The sequence below is a fragment of the Micromys minutus genome, assembly GCF_963924665.1.
Source record: "Micromys minutus genome assembly, chromosome: 24".
Taxonomy (NCBI): Eukaryota; Metazoa; Chordata; class Mammalia; order Rodentia; family Muridae; genus Micromys; species Micromys minutus.
In genome coordinates, this window is record NC_137959.1 from 28,929,300 (window position 1) to 28,948,229 (window position 18,930).

The 18,930-nt window shown below is 45.4% G+C and overlaps 1 protein-coding gene across 2 annotated transcripts; it reads left to right on the forward strand.

Annotated features, from left to right (window-relative positions):
• Window positions 1-1,233: 1,233 nt before the first annotated feature.
• Window positions 1,234-18,137, forward strand: NUTF2 (nuclear transport factor 2). 2 transcript variants are annotated; one of them, XM_080937108.1, is made up of 5 exons: window positions 1,234-1,319; window positions 13,451-13,577; window positions 15,179-15,250; window positions 15,336-15,434; window positions 17,612-18,137. In XM_080937108.1, exons 2-5 carry the CDS (start codon window positions 13,479-13,481, stop codon window positions 17,723-17,725), a joined length of 384 nt encoding a protein of 127 aa, XP_080793234.1. In that variant the 5' UTR covers window positions 1,234-1,319; window positions 13,451-13,478; the 3' UTR covers window positions 17,726-18,137. The 2 variants fall into 2 exon arrangements, with proteins under 2 accessions (XP_080793234.1, XP_080793235.1); XM_080937109.1 differs by lacking the exon at window positions 1,234-1,319 and adding an exon at window positions 1,429-1,768.
• Window positions 18,138-18,930: the final 793 nt, after the last annotated feature.

The window sequence follows — 18,930 nt, forward strand, 5'->3', positions numbered from 1 at the left end:
TCTTGGTGGTGGTGAGGCTCCAGATATGTCACCAAAGTGGTCTGGATAGACAGGGGATTTAATCAAGAAGCTTAGCCTAATTTTATCAGTCATTCCCCAGGAGTTGGGGTGAAGCTAAAAGGGCCAAACAGAAATATTAAAGATGTTTTTCTGGCCAGGAAGATAGAGTTAAAGGTGTTTGTAGCCATTTTCCTTTGCTGTGGTTCTTTGGATTGGTAGCAGGGCCATTTACCCAGCACGGGTCTGCCTGAGAGGCATTACTTCAAATATTTGTGTCACCCAGAAAACTGAAAAGGATATTGAACATAAAGGGGAAGGGGTGGGAAGATTATTTACAGTCTGACCACTTGGGAAGTTTTATTGAGCCTGTTATTTTTCTTCCAATAAAAATTAAACTTGGAGGGTGAGTTGGCTCAGTGTGTAAAACAGCTTATGTCTAAACCTGAGGATCTGATTTCTAGGCCCCAATGGCGGAAGAACTGACTCCAGTAAGCTTCCTCTGCCCTCCACACCCATGTCATGGCTCATCCCTCCTCAACACAAATAGAATGTAAAAACAACAAACAAAAATAGTTGCCCTGTCTGCTGCAACAAAACAAGTAAACCTAGAAATTAAAAGGAGCCTTTATGATTCTGTTTTGAAAATACCTCTCTCTACATATGAGGTTAATCTCTCCAACTATGGCCCACCTTAGTTGAGTGTTTTGAATCTCAATAAAAGCCTAATTAGCTTCCAACAAACTTTGGAGTAAGTAGCTCCTTCTGAGACACAGCTAACTCAATGAACAAGAGAGGAGTGGGTTTCACCCCGCGGGTTGAGACTACAGAGCTCCTAAAAGGAGTAGGCTTTGGATTCAGAAACAGCCTAGGGGCCTAGGGAGGGGCTGCTGGGACAAGCAAGCCAGCTCCAAGCTAGAGCAGCCCCCACGGAGGCGGAGTCTGGCACCATTAGCCACACGAACCTAGGCGGGGCCAAGCCAGCTGGGACCCGGCTACAGCCAAGACCTGGTCCTTGCCTGGCGCCAACTCCGTGTTCCAGAGGCTTCCGCTAGACCACAATTCTCAGGGGCTCACCCGGACAGCTCCCTCCCTAACTTAGCCTCTCCTCCCGCGCTGCAAGCCGTGGCTGCGCTTCCGCGGAAGGCATTCTGGGAAATGTAGTTCTATCCAAATTCACTAACGCTAATAAGGAGGGTTATTTGGACTACGTTTCCCTGAATGCAGCGGGACGGGCGAGGGAAGGCAAGGGGGAAGGGACAGTCGGTCGCAGACCGCGCTGGGTTGCCGCCGCCGCTGCCGCCATCGTGCCAGCCCCACGGGTGAGTGTTGGGGCCAGCGCGCCGGGGCGGGGGCTGGGCCGCAGGAGCCGCGATCTAGGCCGCCGGGAGCTTCTGCTTCGAGGCCCTGGGAGGCCCCTCCCCTCTTCACACCCCCACGGCCGCCCGAAGAGGCACGGGGCCCGCACCATGTGTCGCGAGCGGCTCCGCCTACCGCGGATTGTCTGCGGCCGCGGCCCGGGGAATGCTGAGAGCCTGACGGACGCCTGTCCGGGCCGCCCTGTATCCTGGCTGATGGCCAGATCTTTTTCTTGTCCGGACGATCAGGATAGCTCTCAGGGCCCCGCCCTGTGTGGCCTTGCCTGGCTTGCTCGAATCCTGCAACCTCTGCAGGCAGGTTGGCGGGCCGATCACAGACCCACGTCCCACCACCCGCCGGCGAAGATCCGGGGATGGGCAACGCCACCCAGCTCGCTCCAGAGCCAGCATGGGTAAGGGTTGCCCTCCTGCCGCTGCTGGGGCTTGGGACCATTGCCCGGTTCCAAACCATAGCCCGGCTAGGATGTAGGTGAACGTTTCTCTGCTTGATTGCCTGCTGGGAGTGCACGAAACTTAACCTCTACCTCGGTGGAACCTGTGCTGCAGTGTCCAGCATGGAGGACAAGGGCAGGGAATCTGGGGTGGGAGGGGATGCCTCGTAAGACTTTACCTCTAACTAGTTCTGGAAAATCGGGACCTAGTGTCTTTGGAGAGGCAGCTCCCGTCTGGTAGGCCCAGCCTCCACCCTTCTTTATCCATGACTTGGCTCCAGCTCCGGGATGAGTTGCCTGACTTTGTTATAACGGAGAAAAGACGCCAAGGAAGTGAAATTTTTGTGAGCCTCCAAGGTTTTTGTTAAGATTTCTCAGGCAGAGCCCAATTCTAAAATACATTAGAACCTCCTAGAGTCAGCATAACATAGCCTGACAAGATGATGATGAGGTAGGATTTAATTCATGAAGAAATAGACTCCAAGCTTGAGGTCTTTGATCCCAGTGCTGGACAAGAGAAGGTGGAAGGCACCCTGTGATTAGATTTCTTGTTTAGATTGTATTTGTCTTTTGAAGTTGTTTGCAGATCTGGAACTAGAAGTCACAGAATGTCTGCTTTCTCTTCACATGTTTTGGGGGCTGCCTGTGAACAGTCGAGAAGCCGGTTGGGTCTTGAGACAGTGCCTTAGCAATGGTGCCACAGGTCATCCATCACCTTGAGTTCCTGGAGAAGAGGTGTATTTAACCACTTACTATTAGGCAGGCTTTGAGAAGGCACTTCTGTTTGACTGATGATTGAGGAACTAGTGTAGAAAAGCTCCCAGGACTTGGCAGAAAGCATCTCTTGTCAGGTTGGATTCTCTGGTCCATTGCTGTATTCTGTGTCACATTTCTTAAGAAGGCCTAAGAGTCCCACAGACCTGGGCAAACAGAGTGCTTAGTCTCTAAGGATGACTGACTTAGGGCCAGAATGCTGAACACCACTGTCTTTAGCGCCCCCTGCCCCTGATTTTCCTCAGATACTGTTTTTCTGGTTTTCACTTTTTTCCTCCATTACAAGTTCTCTGCCCAGTCATTCTCCCTGATCAAAATCAACAAGCAAATATTGCTCAGATCTCACTAGGGCCTACTTTTTATGGACTCATCTTCTTAATCCATATACTTGATAAGCACATGGAAGTAAGGCTTATCAGTAGGCCCTGGAGAGACTTTATGTGTTTAGCTAAGCAGCCAGGGAAGGGCTAGCCACAGAACATATAAGGTCAAAGAAGTAGGCTCACTTGGCACTTAAAGCAGTTCTTTTCAGACTTTCTTGTTGCTAGTGATGTAATTCGGTAGGTTTCTTGTTTGATTTCTAGCACTGAATAAATTGGGTGTGGTGGCACAAGCTTGCAATCCGAGTTAGCCTAGCATCATAGAGGTGGAAGCGAGGGTCAGTTCTATCTTCAGCTGCATAGGAAATTCAAGGCCAGCCTGGGATACTTGAGACCCTGTCTCAAAGAACTAAAGCAAACTCTACAGCTTGTGTGGGTTTCAGATGAGCTATGTTTATGGCTTAGATCAGCTTGCATATTCCAATATTCCAGGCTTCTTCTGAGTGACTTGTGCTCCCCCCACCCCTTCTCCCTCTCTCTTCTGTTTTTGACTTTTAGGCACACATGGTTCGAATACCATGCAAGAGACTTTGGTAATCTATCACACAGTGTAAGGCAGGACAGAGTTCAAGGTGAAGCACGTCTTTAATCCCAGCACTTGGGCAGATGGATCTCTAGTGTGAGGCCTGGTCTACAGTTCAAGTTTAGGGCAGCCTAGGGCTACACAGAGAAATGTTGTCTGGAAAAACAAGAAAATACAGTTCAAGGACAGTCAGTACTTTATATAATGAGGCCAAGTCTCAAAACAAGCTTCAGGATTCTTTTAGCAAAGTATTAGCATTTTATTGGACATGAGCAAGGTTTGTTTTGCTTTTCTCTGAATATTCAGATTTCTTTTGCACAAACATTCTTGGGTCCTTTCTCTATGTTTGACTCTGGGATGGGGTTACTGGGAAGAAAAAACAACACAAATACTGTCTGTCCCTGATGTTAGAGAAAGGCCTTAGTACTAAAGGTGACAGTAAAGCTAGCGTTGTATGCTGAGGGCTCAGTTGAGAAGAAGTGCAAGGACCCTTAATTCTGTGCAGAAGAAGGGGCTTCTAAAGGATTAGAGCCTGGGAATGTCACCAACATTGACCTCTCTCCTTGCCTGGAACATGGGTGGGTAACATCTAGCTTAACTGAGACTCCCTCATGATCAGATTGGTCAAGTGACAATCAGTTATTCTTTGAAATCCTGTCCTATTCCTCTGCTTTCCCACCTCTGGAGTGGCTGGTATCACATACAGGCTTACACTTCTCCACCATTCTGTTTTAGTTGCTGCTTGTGGTATAGTTCTGTAGTAGAGCATTTGTCTAGCAGGCAGGAGGTTGCAGCTTCAGTCCTCAGCTTTTGGGGGGCAGAGATAAAAAATAAGAATGGCATCTCCAGGATACAGACTGAGATGCCAGACAAAGTGGAAAAGCATTCTCTCAGAAGGACATTGAAAGTGGGGCAGAGTTTCTTTGGGCTGCACCTCAAGTGGAATTTAATTTTGTTAAGTTTCTTCTTTGTCTTTTGTTTTTTGTTTTTTGTTTTTTTTGTTTTTTTGTTTTTTTTTCTTCTAGACAGGGTTTTTCTTTGTAGCCCTGGCAGTCTTGGAACTCTGTAGATCAGGCTGGCCTGAAACTCAGATCTGCCTGCTTCTGCCTCCCAAATGTTGGGATTAAAGGTGTGTGTCACCACCACCCAGCAGTTTTGTTAAGTTTTTAAATGAACCTTTTCCAGATGTTTGCAGGCTTACGGTTCAGTTTGAATTGGCTACCCCCTTCCCAACTTTGTAATTCTGTGATCCTTAGACTTTGACCATATGTAGCAAGAATTCTGAATTCTCCCTTTGGGAGCCAGTAGTGTGCCCCTGGAGTGACTTTCAAACCATGTGAATAAGTGCTCAGGGCAACTTCTCTCTTCTCAGCTCTAATGTGTCCTGGGCTGAATGCTTTGCTTAGGTCTAGCTCTGGCTGCAAAAGTGTCAGAGCAGCAGGAAGAACCCAGGGTGAGTGTGCTTATTGCCCCAGGATGCTCACTGCAGCAGTCACATGGCCAGCCTTGGGCCTAGTATTCCTTATTGTTTTGTGCTTGCCTGTTATATGCCAACTTAGTAAGTGCCAGGAGCTGGAGACAGGGCTACCATGAGAATGAAGAGCATCCTTTCTAAAAGGGTTTTGTCAGTCCCTAAGGAGAAGTCTGTCCCAGTGTCCTTAAAAGATTCACTTTATTTTGCCTGTGTATATCAGAATGTATACACCATATTTGTACAGGTGCCAGTGAAGGCTGGGTAAGGGAGTCAGATCTTTGGGACTGGAGTTACAGGTGGTTGTGTACCACCATGTGGGTGGTGGAAACTGAACTTGGGTCCTCTGCAAAAATATTAAGTGCTCTTAACCACTGAGCTATTGCTCGGCTCTTATTACGTATTTATTTTGTGCTTGTGTCTGCTCATAGACATATGCCATTGTACACAGTGGAAGTCAGAGGGCAACCTGTGGGAATCTGTTCTAGCCTTCTTCAGTGTGGATCCCGAAGATTGAGCTCAGGTTGTCAGAGTTTGCCAGCAAAATGCCTTTGCCTGCCGAGCCATCTCAGTGCTACCCCATTCCCCTTTTGTTTTGTGATACTGGAGATTGAATCTGGGGCTTGAAAGTAGGCAAGTACTCTACCGCTGAGCTGTTTCTCTAGCCCTCTTATTTCTACTTCAGTTGAACGATAGTTTTTATTTTGTAATTATTAATGCTAAACCATAGCTGATCTTTGCTGCTATGTGGGTTTTTCTTTTTTCCACTAGATAGGAGAGAAAGAATAGAGGGAACTTCTTTCTTCTCTGAGCACAAGTACTAACAAAATGCAAACAACCCCCTGAATGACCACCAACCACCAGCCCTATATCTCATACCTGGGATAAAAATCCAGAATATGATAATAATTCTTATGCTAATAGTATTCTTATACTATTTCTGTGGTTTTTATTTTTTTTTTTGGGGGGAGGGTTCCCCCTTTTGACAGGGTTTTTTTGTGTGGCCTTGTCTACTCTAGAACTCACTCTGTAGACTAGGCTGGCCTTGAACTCACAGAGATTGGCCTGCCTCTGCCTCCTGAGAGAGCTGGGATTAAAGTCATGTGTAATCATCACCAACATGTGGCTCTGTTTTTTAAAGAAATCAAAATTCCAGAATTCTCACTGCATCAAACCTAAATCTTTAAGGCTTTTTGTTATTTTTTGTTTGTTTGTTTGGTTGGTTGGTTTTTAGCTGTATCTCTGTAGCCCTGGCAGTCCAGGAACTCAAAGCAATCTGGCCTTGAACTCACAGAGATCCTTGCATACATTCCACCCCACCCCTTAATTAAATTTAATGGACACAGCTCAGTGGTAGAACTTTTTTTTAAGATTTATTTATTTCATGTATTTGGATACACTGCCGCTGTTTTCAGACACACCAGAAGAGGACATCAGATCCCATTACAGATGGTTGTGAGCCATCATGTGGTTGCTGGGAATTGAACTCAGGACCTCTGAAAGAGTAGTCAGTGCTTTCTCCAGCCCCTCTGTCTCCCTTTTCACCTTTTTAAGATGGATCTCACTAGACTGGCCTTTCTCATCCTCCATCCTTGGCCTCCAGGCCTGTGCTACCAATTTCAATTGAATCTCAACCTTTATAGAAATAGGAAGGCTGGCTACCTCTGGAAGGATCTATGGGGTCATATCACCTTTAGGTGGTTTCTAGTCATAGGAGAGAATGCAAGCTCCTGGTTGTCCCTGTGGTAAATCAGCTTTGAGCTACTGAGCACGCACTCAGGTCTCTCTCATCCTGAGGTACCTGGAGCTTACTGATATTAGAAGGGAAGAAAAGCATGGGCTTTTCCTCACTGCCTCTGTGCTTCTGCCATCTTTGCTCTTAGCTGTTGGGGTAACCTACTGCTTCCCTGTTCATTCTGGCTATCTTTATGGGTAATCGAGTGCTGGCTATGCCAGGGGGCTTTTGAGGTGAAAATAACTATACCAGCCTTGTGGGGCCATTTCGTTCAGAGGCTCAAGTCAGGACATATGAAAGAGGAAGAGCCACTTTACCATCTTGGAATCTGTCCTCTTTAGTTCTCGGCTCTGCTCGGTCTTGTGGTGTCACAGCAGTGCTGGCCAAGGATGGTAGTGGAAGACCATGGAAGCAGCTTTTGAGGAGCCCCATTCCCTACTAGGGTGCCTCTACAGAGTATTCAAGGCCTGAAACTCAGCTCCCAAGTGGAAGCTAAAGAAAGCCTAGGGCTGCAGAGATCTTGTGCTACCTGGGAAAGGGAGATTACTGGAGCAGTAAGTGTAAGGCAGAGTGTAGAATGCAGGTCTCAGGTTCCGGGTCGGTTGGGGCTCTGGAGGCCCCCAGGCATAAGAAGTAGGTGTTAGGAATATGTAGACTTCAGATATCAGTTCCCGAAAAGGGCTCTGTACAGGCTAACAACCTAGGCATCAAAATGTCTCTAAACTTGAAGCAACAGAGTAGTAGGTTGAGCAGTTGCCATTCCTGGATCAAGAATGCCCCCCTGTGTGTAGCCTCTCAGTTGGTGGCTGATGATAACTCTTTATACTGGATTCTGCTTTAGCACCTTGGTTAATTTCTCCCTAATTTGCCCAAGTTCCTGATGAAGAGACAGGACCATAACTGAAAGAAGTGAAGCAGGCTAACAGACAGATTTTTTAAAAGATTTATTTATTTATGTTACATTTACACTATCGATCTCCATGCACACCAGAAGAGAGCATCAGATCCCATTACAGATGGTCTGTGAGCCATCATGTGGTTGCTGGGAATTGAACTCAGGACCTCTGGAAGAGTAGTCAGGGCTCTTAACCACTGAGCCATCTCTCCAGCCCCAACAGCCAGATCTTAAAGGAGTTGCCTGTGTGTCTACCATTTACCGTGTGTGTGTGTGTGTGTGTGTGTGTGTGTGTGTGTGTGTGTGTGTGTGTGTGTGTCTGTGTGTGTTTGTGTCCCTGGTGATTAGGACCTTTGAATTGAAAGAAAGTGTTGGGGACAGTCTCCACTTGCCACATGTCACCCAGGTAGCTGAATGGATCAAAGGATCATTTCCTGGCATCTTAGATACAAGGTGTGGGTGAAGGAGAACATGGGTCACTGAGCCACTTACATTGAGCAGTCCTGCCTAAATCTGATAATTCCAGAGAACAGCCAGCATTGGTTAGGCTCCCACATATTCATCCACTTAGTCAACAAAGGTGATTGAGGGCTGGGCCAGGTATAGTAGAAATAGGTGATTAAGAGTGCCCTGGTCAGGGATTCTGAGCACAATGAGCACAGTAAAGTATGATGCTGTGGTAGTGATCCGTGCTGAGAAACCAGTACAGGAGATAACATGAGTAGCTAGATTTCTGCACACGGCATGACTGATGCACTCTTGAGCTCACAGCAGCAGTGGATACCTGCACAAGACTGGGCCCACTGACATTTCATCACGGGGCGGGGGGTTCATAAGACATTCCTCTGGGGAGCTACAGGAAGTTGATAGTTAAAGGTTGCTGGGATTAGCCAAGTGTCATCACTGATTGCTCTGCTCCAGTAAATAACCCCTCACTAATGCTCCTGCAAGCAATTTTAAGTGCAGTGGGCTACAGGAGAACAGAAAAAGACAAAGGGAGGATGGAGACTTGTTCACAAGAAGGGCTTTGTTTGGGAGAAGGTAGGTGGTAAAAGATAATGGGAGAGAATGTGATCAGAGTACATTGTATATGTATGAAATCATGAAAGAATAAGATAAAAATCGAGGCCAGGGTGGTCAGAGAATGCATCGGTGAAGAGGTGACATTCGAATTGACATGTGATAGAGAACCAGGTATCTAGTTGCAAGAGTGGTTGAGGTATAAGAACCAGTGAGTAAGTGGGCTGGTGAGTCACTAGCATCAAACCTTGCTTAAGATTCTTGGGACCTGGGGGTAAAGTACAGGGAGTCTTGTGAAGGAAGAGTAGCTGCCTAGTGGGTAAAAGGTGTGTGCTGCTAAGCCTGACAACCTGCCTTCAGTTCCTGGGACCCAAGTGTTGGAAAGAGAGACCCAAGTCCTGCAAGTTTTCCTTCAGATCTGCACGTACTTGGACACCCCTAAATAAATGTAGTAAAAGGAACACTGGCTACAAAGTTCTCAGGTGGGAGTGGCCTCAATCTGTTCTAAAATGCCCAAAATGCTAGCAAGGGAAGAAAGTAGGTGGCAAAGTCAAGGTTATCAATCGGGAGGGCTGGAGAGCTCAGGGCCTTGAAGATAAAGTAGTAATGAGGCTTTCTTCCAGATACCATAGGAAATATTGGCAGGCCCTGAGTTACATATGAGTTTTGGGATTGGTGCCTGAGAAGGTGACAAGACTGCAGGTGCTGGGAGTTGAACCGAGGTCCTTTGTAGCAAGTGCTCTTAACCAGGCAGAGTTTTCCTGTTTTTATTTCATGTAGCCTGGCCTTGAGCTCCCTATGTAGTCAGATGTAACCTTACACTCCTGATTTTTTTGCCTTCAATTCCCAAGTGGTAGGACTACTAGTGTGTACCACTATACCCAGACAGAAAGAAGGACAGGCAGGTGCCCTACTGGGCCTTCTTGTCTTGGGTTGCTGCTCACCGTGTGTGTGTGTGTGTGTGTGTGTGTGTGTGTGTGTGTGTGTGTGTGTGTGTGTGTGTGTGCGCGCGCGCCAGGGTTTCACACAAAGTAAGTGCTCTACAACTGAACTACACCTCCAGCCCTTCTATTTTATTACATTTTGTGGGGAGGGGCATGCTATAATGCATGTAAACATCAGAGAACATCTTGTAACTATCTGTTCTCTACTTCTGCTATTTCAGTTCGGTGGGTTTGGTAGTAAATGCCTTCACCTACTGAGCCAACTTGCCTTTTTAATGTGTCTGGGTTTTTTGTTTTGTTTTTAACTTTTCTTTTCTTTTTTCCACTCCTCCATTGGGGACCCTGTTCTCAGTCCAATGGTTAGCTGCGAGCATCTGCCCCTGTATTTGTCAGACTCTGGCAGAACCTCTCAGGAGACAGCTATATTAGGCTCCTGTCAGCAAGCACTTCTTGGCATCCACAATAGTTTGGTGTCTGTATGTATGTATCTTGTTTTAACTGCATGTGTGTCCATACACTAGGTATACCATGTTGCATGTGCACAGAGGCCAGTAGAGGGTTTTGGATCCTGTGGAACTGGCATTATAGGTGGGTGATAGTTAACACATGGATGCTGGGAGCTGAATCTAGGTGTTCTATAAATTAACTGCTGAGTCATCTTTGCAGTCTCCTGAAACTTATTGTTTGCTTGTTTATTTGTTTTGACACAAGGCATCTTTTTAGCATAGACTAGCTTAGAACTCGTATTTCTCTCTAAACCTCCTGAGTGCTGAGATTATAGGAATGAACTACTACAAACGTCCGTTTTTAGACCTTAGAGTAAAAAAATCTATGAGAGGGGCCTGCTTTGCCGCATTCAGAGGCCTAAGGCTCCGTGCCCAGAGGCTCCTGTTTCACGGATTCGATCCGCTCATTTTTATCTCAGGTTGTCCTTGGAGTCCTGGCTCTGAGGCCCACTAAACTCGGACAGTCCAATTCTACCCACACTGAGCTGATGGACTCACTGGGTCTCATTTGGTTCATCTCTGACATGGGTATTGCTAGGGTTAGGGAGTTCACATAAGGTTCTTTGCACAATTCTTTCTTTGCTTGATCTGTGCCTGTTTTTGTTTTTTAATATGATTTATTTAAATGTATATGAGTACACTGTAGCTGTCTTCAAACACAAGAAGAGGGCATCAGATTCCATTACAGATGGTTGTGAGCCACCATGTGGTTGCTGGGAATTGAACTCAGGACCTCTGGAAGAGCAGTCAGGGCTCTTAACCACTGAGGCATTTCTCTGTCCCTGTGCCTGTTTTTGAGACAAGAGTCTCCATTATGTGCAGATCACTGGATTTTATCTTGGAGACCTTTAACATTTAAAAATACAAATAAAGTTTTTCTTTTAGGTCAACATTTAAGAGAGTTTATGGTTGACTTCTTAGGGATGTGTGAACAACCTGAAATTGTACACCAGGTTTATAGTCTCTACCTTTTTGCATACTTCTTAGCAGAGACTTACAGGTTTTGTGATTCTCTAGGATCTTTGCACCCTCCAAAGGCCTAAGGGTCCAAAAGCTGATCTCACAGGGCAGCAGCTCCTTGAGGAACCTGGCCCTAGTCAGTCTGTGGGCTACTGAGAAGCAGGAGATGGTATGGCTGTTGGCTTCTCAAAAGAGCTGTAGGGCTAAAGGGTAGGTTTTTGTTTTAAAGATTTATTTTATTTTATGTATGTGAGTATACTGTTACTGTCTTCACACACACCAGAAGAGGGCATCAGATCCCATGGATCACCTGCTGCCCAGGAAGACCACCAGCGTTTCCTTTTGTCTCTCTGTTACTTGTTTAGCCAGGTATTTTTCCTGTTAGAGAGTTAGCTTACCTTTAAGAACAATACTACTGCTGGGTGTGGTGGTGTATGCCTCTGGAGGCAGAGTCAGGTGGATCTACATAACAAGCTCAAGGGCTGCCAGGGCTATGTACTGGGACCTGCTTCAAGAAGCAAACACAAAACAAAACCCTACCTAGTTGGACATTTTAGCATATGCCTTTAATAAAACTCAGGAGGCAGAGTCAGATGGAAAATAGACCAGTCTGGTCTATATAGCAAGTTCCAGGCCAGCAGGACTACATAGTGAGACTCTATCTCAGATAGATTCTTAGGATAGATAAGATAGATAGGACAATACTACTGAAAAAGTAAAAATACCCTACTTCCTGTGCTGCCCCATGGTCTTACCACATGGCCTTACTTTTGCTCTCTGTTGGCTCAGTTTCCATCCTCTGGTTTGGTGCTGTCACATACTTGGTGGTGCTGTTTCTTCTTCTGCCTGGCATGTTCCTTGATGGGCTGAGAGCAGAAGGAAGCCTGACCCTCATTATTCCTGCATCTTCTCCTGAGAGCTCTTGGGAACTGGGCTGAGTATCTTGGCTTCTGTGGGGTTGGGACATGCTGAGGGGATACTATGGTAGAAGGCACAGAGATGTGAGGGTGGGAAAATGTGGACATTTTTTGGAAATGTGGCCAGAATTGCATGTGAAACGGTTGTAGACCCTATGTTTCTTTCGTGTGTTAATTTGTTTCTTGGCACAAATGTGAACTGGGACACACCTTTTGTTCATGTGTACAGGCGTGGCTGGATCCAGGCTTTCTCCTCTGCTTGCTTTAGACTTTCCTGGACATTTCTTAGTCATCTGAGCAAGGTTGCTATTTTTAGTACAGCTACCTCCTAGGGAACTTAAAATAAAACTATTTCCTGTCCTTTCATTGGCTAGAGTATCATCTTAGGGCTGGAGGATTGGATTTATCTCTGTTTCTTTACTCTGTCCCTTCCTGCTGGCTCCTCTGGCCTTTGGTGAGGTCATAGAAACTGTAGTGAGTACTTACCAGGCTAAGCTGTGTATCCACCAGCAACATGGAATTACTGTCTTCAGTTTGCAGAGGAGGATGTCGGAGCCCTAGAAGCAATGATGTATATTAGCTCCTACCACAACTAACGCTTTTCTGCTGGGGTCAGATTGCCCTCTTACTGTTTTGTCTCAAATTTATTATCAGGACAGAGGATGTGCTCCTCTGCAGTCAGATCCATACAAGTCTCTAAGGCCCACAGGAAGTGCAGCTTGCCCTCCTTTGGAGGGCTTTAACAAAGCCAACGTGGCTTTTTCATCATTGTCTTTGGGTTGGTGGCCCTGAGTTGTATGGAGACACCCCTTCAGGAGCAGTAGTGGTGAGACAGGATGCTGTGCAGAACTGCCCATTCACGCCTTCATCTATTTTTCCCTTTCTCCTCCTGTCACAGCTCTGAAGTGGGTAGAAAATATCATTATCACTAAAGTACTGACACCAGAAAAGACCAGGTCAAGAATCACTTGTCCTCAGAAATGTTAGGTGACTCCTTGGGACTTTGCTGTGGTCAGGAATGAAGTCTTTAGAAGCCGTGTGTCCTTTCAAACTACCCCCCTCCCCCATCACTTCCCTGAGACAGTATTGGAAACTTGAAGGCTAAAAGAGAAACATTCTATACAGAAACATCAGTAGTTTCTGGTCTGATTAATGGGTAGAATGGCAGAAACTGTGGCTTTGGAGGTTATTGAAAGGATTAAAGGAAAATGTGGAACTGGACTGGTGCTTAGTTCCTTCTTCTTCCCTTATTGGACATAGGGCCTATTCTGGTTTTCCTTTACCCCAGGTATATCCTCAACACCCACCTTGTCTACCTGGCACCCCTCTGTCAACCACCTAGAGGTCCTTAGAAGATGGGTTAAATGTGGTTCCTACCACTGATCAGGGAGGGTTGTCACATACCCTGAAAGAACGGGTATCAACAGAGAATCTTCCTGCATGAGGAGGCTAGGAAAAGACAGGCTACTTCTTGCTTCTGTGGTACTAACACTTCTCTTTGTCTTGCTGGTCTTGCAGGTCTCAGTGAGGTGGGTGACTCTCCAGGATGGGAGACAAGCCAATTTGGGAGCAGATTGGATCCAGCTTTATTCAGCATTACTATCAGTTATTTGATAACGACAGAACCCAACTAGGTGCAATTTACGTAAGTCTCCAACATGAGAGCCAATATAAAATCCTAGGAGATCAATTTGGATATCAAGAGTGTCCTGGACAAGAATTTTGGGCTTTGCCATTTCATGTGGTTGGCACTCTCTGTGGCAAGTATAGACCAGGATTCACTATCCTCTGGAGGTAGCAGCCATGAGCATTTTCAGGGCAGTGTTGGCTTCTGGAGATCCCATGTGCAGCTTCTTTGAGACCAGAACGTCTAAGTGCCTATGGGGATAAAATAAAGTTAATCCAAGGAGTCTTCTAAGTGGACATTGCTTCATGTTTTAATGATACTCATTTATTCATTCTTGATTCTGTCTAAGATTCAGCAACATAAGGGCATTCAGTCAGGCTAAGCTAATGATTCATTGATCCTGGTTGAGCCATCAGAAGTTGTTGGTATCTCTTTCAGAATGTCAGGGTTCGTTCAGAAATCTTGGAAATAAAGAAAGGCATCTTAGGAGTGGTTACAGATTCATCCTAGATGATATAAATTATCTTTATGAGTTGGAGGAATTGTGCCCAGGCCCTCATGCATGTAGAACAGGTGCTTTGTCACTGTCCTGTACCACCCCTCCTCCCCCTTAGTTTCTCTCATCCTCTGCTTTGGACACAAGAATCTCAGTTTTGTTCAGGCTGGCCTCATACCTGGATTCCTCCACCCCGGCCTCCCAAGGGGCTGGGAATACAGGTCATTGTAAAATAAAGCAGGTTTGACACTGCCCTTCCTAAAAGACAGTTACTTTAGCAAGGTCCTAAAAGACTATTTTGTGTATATTGTTTCATAATTACGCAAATGTTTCTATTCGATGATTGAGGAAACTAAAACTCAGAAAAATAAGCAATTTACAACTTGTCTAACATTACAGTTGGAAGTAGCAGAAATTCCCACCCTTCCCCATCCCCACCCCCTCCCCTCATGTAGTTTAGGCTAGATCTAGATTCTCCATCATCCTTTCACAACCTCTGTCATTGGCTGAGTATGGTAGCACACCCTTTTAATCCCAGCATTGGGAGGCAGAGTTCTAAGCTAGCCTAGACCACACGGTGAGACTCTGTTTCACAAAGTGAGGGAGGGGTGTGTGCTAATAAGTACATTTTGTAATCTTTTACAGTGAGTTATAATCTAGAAAGTTTGCCTGGATGTTGTGGCATAAGCCTTTAATCCCATTACTGGAAGGCTGAGGCACGCATATTGTTTGAGTTTGAGGCTATCCTGGACTACAAAGTGATTGATACTCTGCCTCAAAAATAAAATAAAAAGAAGTAAAGAACTTGGTTGGGGGGGGGGTGTCCAGATAAGGTTTTTTTGTATAGGCTGTCCTGGAACTTGCCAGGCTGGCTTCCAACTCAGAGATTGCCTGCCTTTGCCTTTAATTCTGAGTGCTAGGATTAAAGGCTGGCAGAAATAAAGAATTTCTAATTTAGAAATTATTGCTCATAGATTGGGGGCTCAGCCTTAATTTTATCTTGTTTCCAGATAAGTAAACAGAAATGAACTCATCTCCCTGAGCAAGATCCTTTTGAGGATTTTTTCCTAAGGCTTTAAAGTACTGAGACACTGACTGTCTTTCTTTCCTATACACATTTTAGATTGATGCATCATGCCTTACGTGGGAGGGACAACAATTCCAGGGGAAAGCTGCCATTGTGGAGAAGTTATCTGTAAGTAAGGTCCAGAACTGAGATACAGGTAGCTTTTTACATGCTTCTTCTGACCTCGGCTTACCTCCCATTCTTTCTCTTGCAGAGCCTTCCGTTCCAGAAAATTCAGCATAGTATCACGGCGCAGGACCATCAGCCTACACCAGATAGCTGCATCCTCAGCATGGTTGTAGGGCAGCTCAAGGTAGCAATGCCACTGTGTTTCAGAGCAGGAGTAGGCAGGCAAAGCAGAGCCCTGGGCTCCGGTGCCTTCCCTGTGGATGTAACCTGCTTATTGGGGGGAACATCCAAAGTGACTGTCAAAGCAAAACAAAACCCATCAAAGTGGCTGCCTAGACCTGCATTGTTTATTGTAACAGCCATGAACCACTGCAACTGACCTTTTTTACATTCCCCTTCTTTCCTTGGTACTGAATGATGAGTACATGCTAAACAGAAACTTTCTTACACTGAGCCACTCCCTTGACCCCATAATTTTTTCTACATGTTCATTTTTGAGGTTGGATCTCACTGTATATCCCTCACTGGCCTAGAGCTTGCTCTGTAGACCAGACTGGCTCCACACAATTTTAAATTGTGCTAATTAAAGTAAAATGTACTTCCTTGTTGTGTAGTTAGATTTCAAGTGCTTGTGGTCAGTGACTGTAGTTGCAGAAAGTTCTAGTGAAGAACATTGCTCTAGAGCCATTATGGAAAGGGTGCAAGATGAATAGAGCAGAGACGAGCTGTTCTGCCAAACTCTTGGGCTCCTGTGTCGTCCTGAGGTATAGATAGACCTGCTGCCTGGACACTTAGAGATAATCCTTGGATAGCCCTCAATGCTACCACCCAAAGTGATGCTCCCACGTTCTCCCTTTGAGACAAGGTCTTGCTGTGTAGACCAAGCCTTCTAATTCAGAGCTCCTCCTGCCTCTGTTTAATATGTGCTGAGATGAAAAGAGTGTACCACCATGACTGACCCAAGCTTCATGTGCCAAACAAAGCAAATAAAGTCCTACCTTGTTTAGTTCCCTTTTCCTGTAAGAAAGAGAAAATGGAAAAAAAAAAATTTTTTTCTTGGTATGTGTGCATGAGTGTATAGTAGACATATGGAAGCTAGAGGAAAATTTGTCTTCTTTCCATTTTTACATTGGTCCCAGGGATCCAACTCAGGTCACCAGATTTGTAGGGCAAGAGCCTTCATTTAAGGTGTCTGTCACTGTGTCTATCCTTTACCCCTCTTAAGACCTATCATCCTTATAGTCAGACACTTTCCAAAAGCCTCTTCCCAAAGCAGGACAGATTGCCTGACCCCTTGGCCAGATAGATCTCAGCTCTGAGACCATGTTGTGGTTTGGTTCAGCACATGCCCACGTGCATTCCGCTCTAGATCAGCTGGCTAGTGCTTCCTGAATCCAATATGGGTGTGGAAAGAGTGTCCTGTGGAGGGACTACCTACAAGTCTACCTTCCTTTTCTGTCAGTTCCTCTTGATGTTTCAGAATGTTCTGCCATGACCTGAAACCAAGTAGACACTTAGTTTGAGGAGGCATTTCCAGGAAGCTCATCCTCTACTTTCTTAGGCTGAAGTAATAAGCAGTACCACTTCACACATAGTTTCAGATTCCTCCTGGTGTTAATGTCCAGGCAGAGCTTCAAATGACTGATTCTTAGAAACAGAAGCGAAGCTGGAGTGTGTGTGTGTGTGCATGCACCAGGCCTCATCCTGGTTGTCTGAGTTCTGGTTAGAGGTTTGGGGCTGCCTTTCTCTGTCTCAGTGTTATTCTGGTTATTCCCCATCCTACTCCTACCCCTTATAAAATTGTGATCCTATTGTGAATTTTGTGTGTGTGTTATTTATTTGGTTTTTGTTGGGGACTTATTTGCTTACTTGCTTGCATGGTTTGTTTGTTTGTTTTAAATAGGCTTGTCATGCACTCACTGAGAGGCATGTCACCGTGCCCAATATGAACTCAGTTTTAAGATGTAAACCATTTACTCTGTTTTTATCAGTAATTTCTCCTAATTGGATTAACTGGCTTTGTTGAACATTAAGATAGTTCGCTATAATTAATAGTAAGTACTACAAGATTCCTTAAAATTTTTAATCACTTCCACAGACATTGTTGAGTTAGAAGGCAGGCAGGTCCTCTACTCTATTGCCTAGCTAAGTGGTAAGATGTTCTGCCTTCCAATATACAATGTGAGTAGCCATTTATTGACACCTACATGACATCTAACAGTTCCCATTCACAAGTACCTATTTTGTACTGGAATTCGGGTTTAACATCATTAGTATCTGATCCCAAAGTTGTACTAGCATTAAACATCCTTTTCGTTCTGTAGCCCCCTTACTGAATCTTTTCTTTCTCCATTTGTACAGGCTGATGAAGATCCCATCATGGGTTTCCACCAGATGTTTCTATTAAAGAACATCAACGATGCTTGGGTTTGCACCAATGACATGTTCAGGCTTGCCCTGCACAACTTCGGCTGACCTCCTCCTGGCCAGATAGTCACGCTGTTTCCTCCTCCCTCTTCCCAATCCTATCTCACTCCTCCAGATGCTCCAAATATCATACACAAACGAGCAGGGCCGAGGTGGGAGTGGGTGCAGTGCGCTTCTGTCACCACGGTATTGTGCATGATGTTTGGATGCTAGACTAGTTGCATCTGACAGGAAAAGTTTGTGTTGTACCAGCGCATGCCTTGGAAAGACTTAAGTAATGCAAAAGATTGTCGGTTTTTTGGTTTTGTTTTATTTTGTTATTTTAATCTACTGACAAGTTGCTCTAGTAACCCAAAGAAGTGAAGGAGAAAGCAGCTGCCTCACCAACCGCCCAGATATTGATTTGTTCAGATGTTTCAATGCCTCATGATACAATAAAACCACAAAAATTTTCTTAACAGTTTAAATTGTTTTAATTAGTTAAGTAGTTGGCTGGGCGTCATCAGTTCTGGCCCAGTGTCTTACATGCCACCCTCCCCTCTGCCTCACCTTTACAGTACCCGCTGCAAGGAGCAGATTCACTCAAGTGGCAGTCCCGCCTAAGCTCTCAAGTCTGCTGGGGCAGAGTTCTCTCCAGCTCCAGGTCTTTGGAAAGCAGGTCCAACCTGAAGCTTCTCTCGTACTGAAGCTCTTCAGTCAGCTCTGTCTGACACCTCTTGTGGCCTCTGCTCTGTAGATTTGGGTTTAGTAGCAGGATTGATGATTCTGTAGCAGCTAGAAAGGCCTTAGCAAATATGACTTCCCATGTTTATACCTTCTGGGTTCAAGTTCCAGATGGAGAGGTCTGGTCTATACTCAAATAAAATAAATAACTTTCAGATGCCCACATTCCCCAAGCAAAGCAATCATGCTGTACTGCCTGCTTGGGATATCAAAGCCAGGTCCTATTGGATGGGGTATAAATTCCACACTATGGAAGGAACCAGGGTGAAGGAGGCTTCTAGCTCTCCCCTCAGACTTGTGCAGGGCATTTGCACAGCATCTCCTTACTTTCCACACACACCATGCTCTCTTCAAATCCCAGGAAGTCTTAACTATTACAGCAGTTTTTGCCCCGTGTCTTAGTCTGGGCACAGGTTTTGCTCAGTACAAATACAGCTTTTCATCCTTGAGACCTCTGGATAGTATAAAACCACCAGAATAGCAACTGCAATCTAGAACCAAGCCCAGGATTTGGGTTTTAGGATTGACTA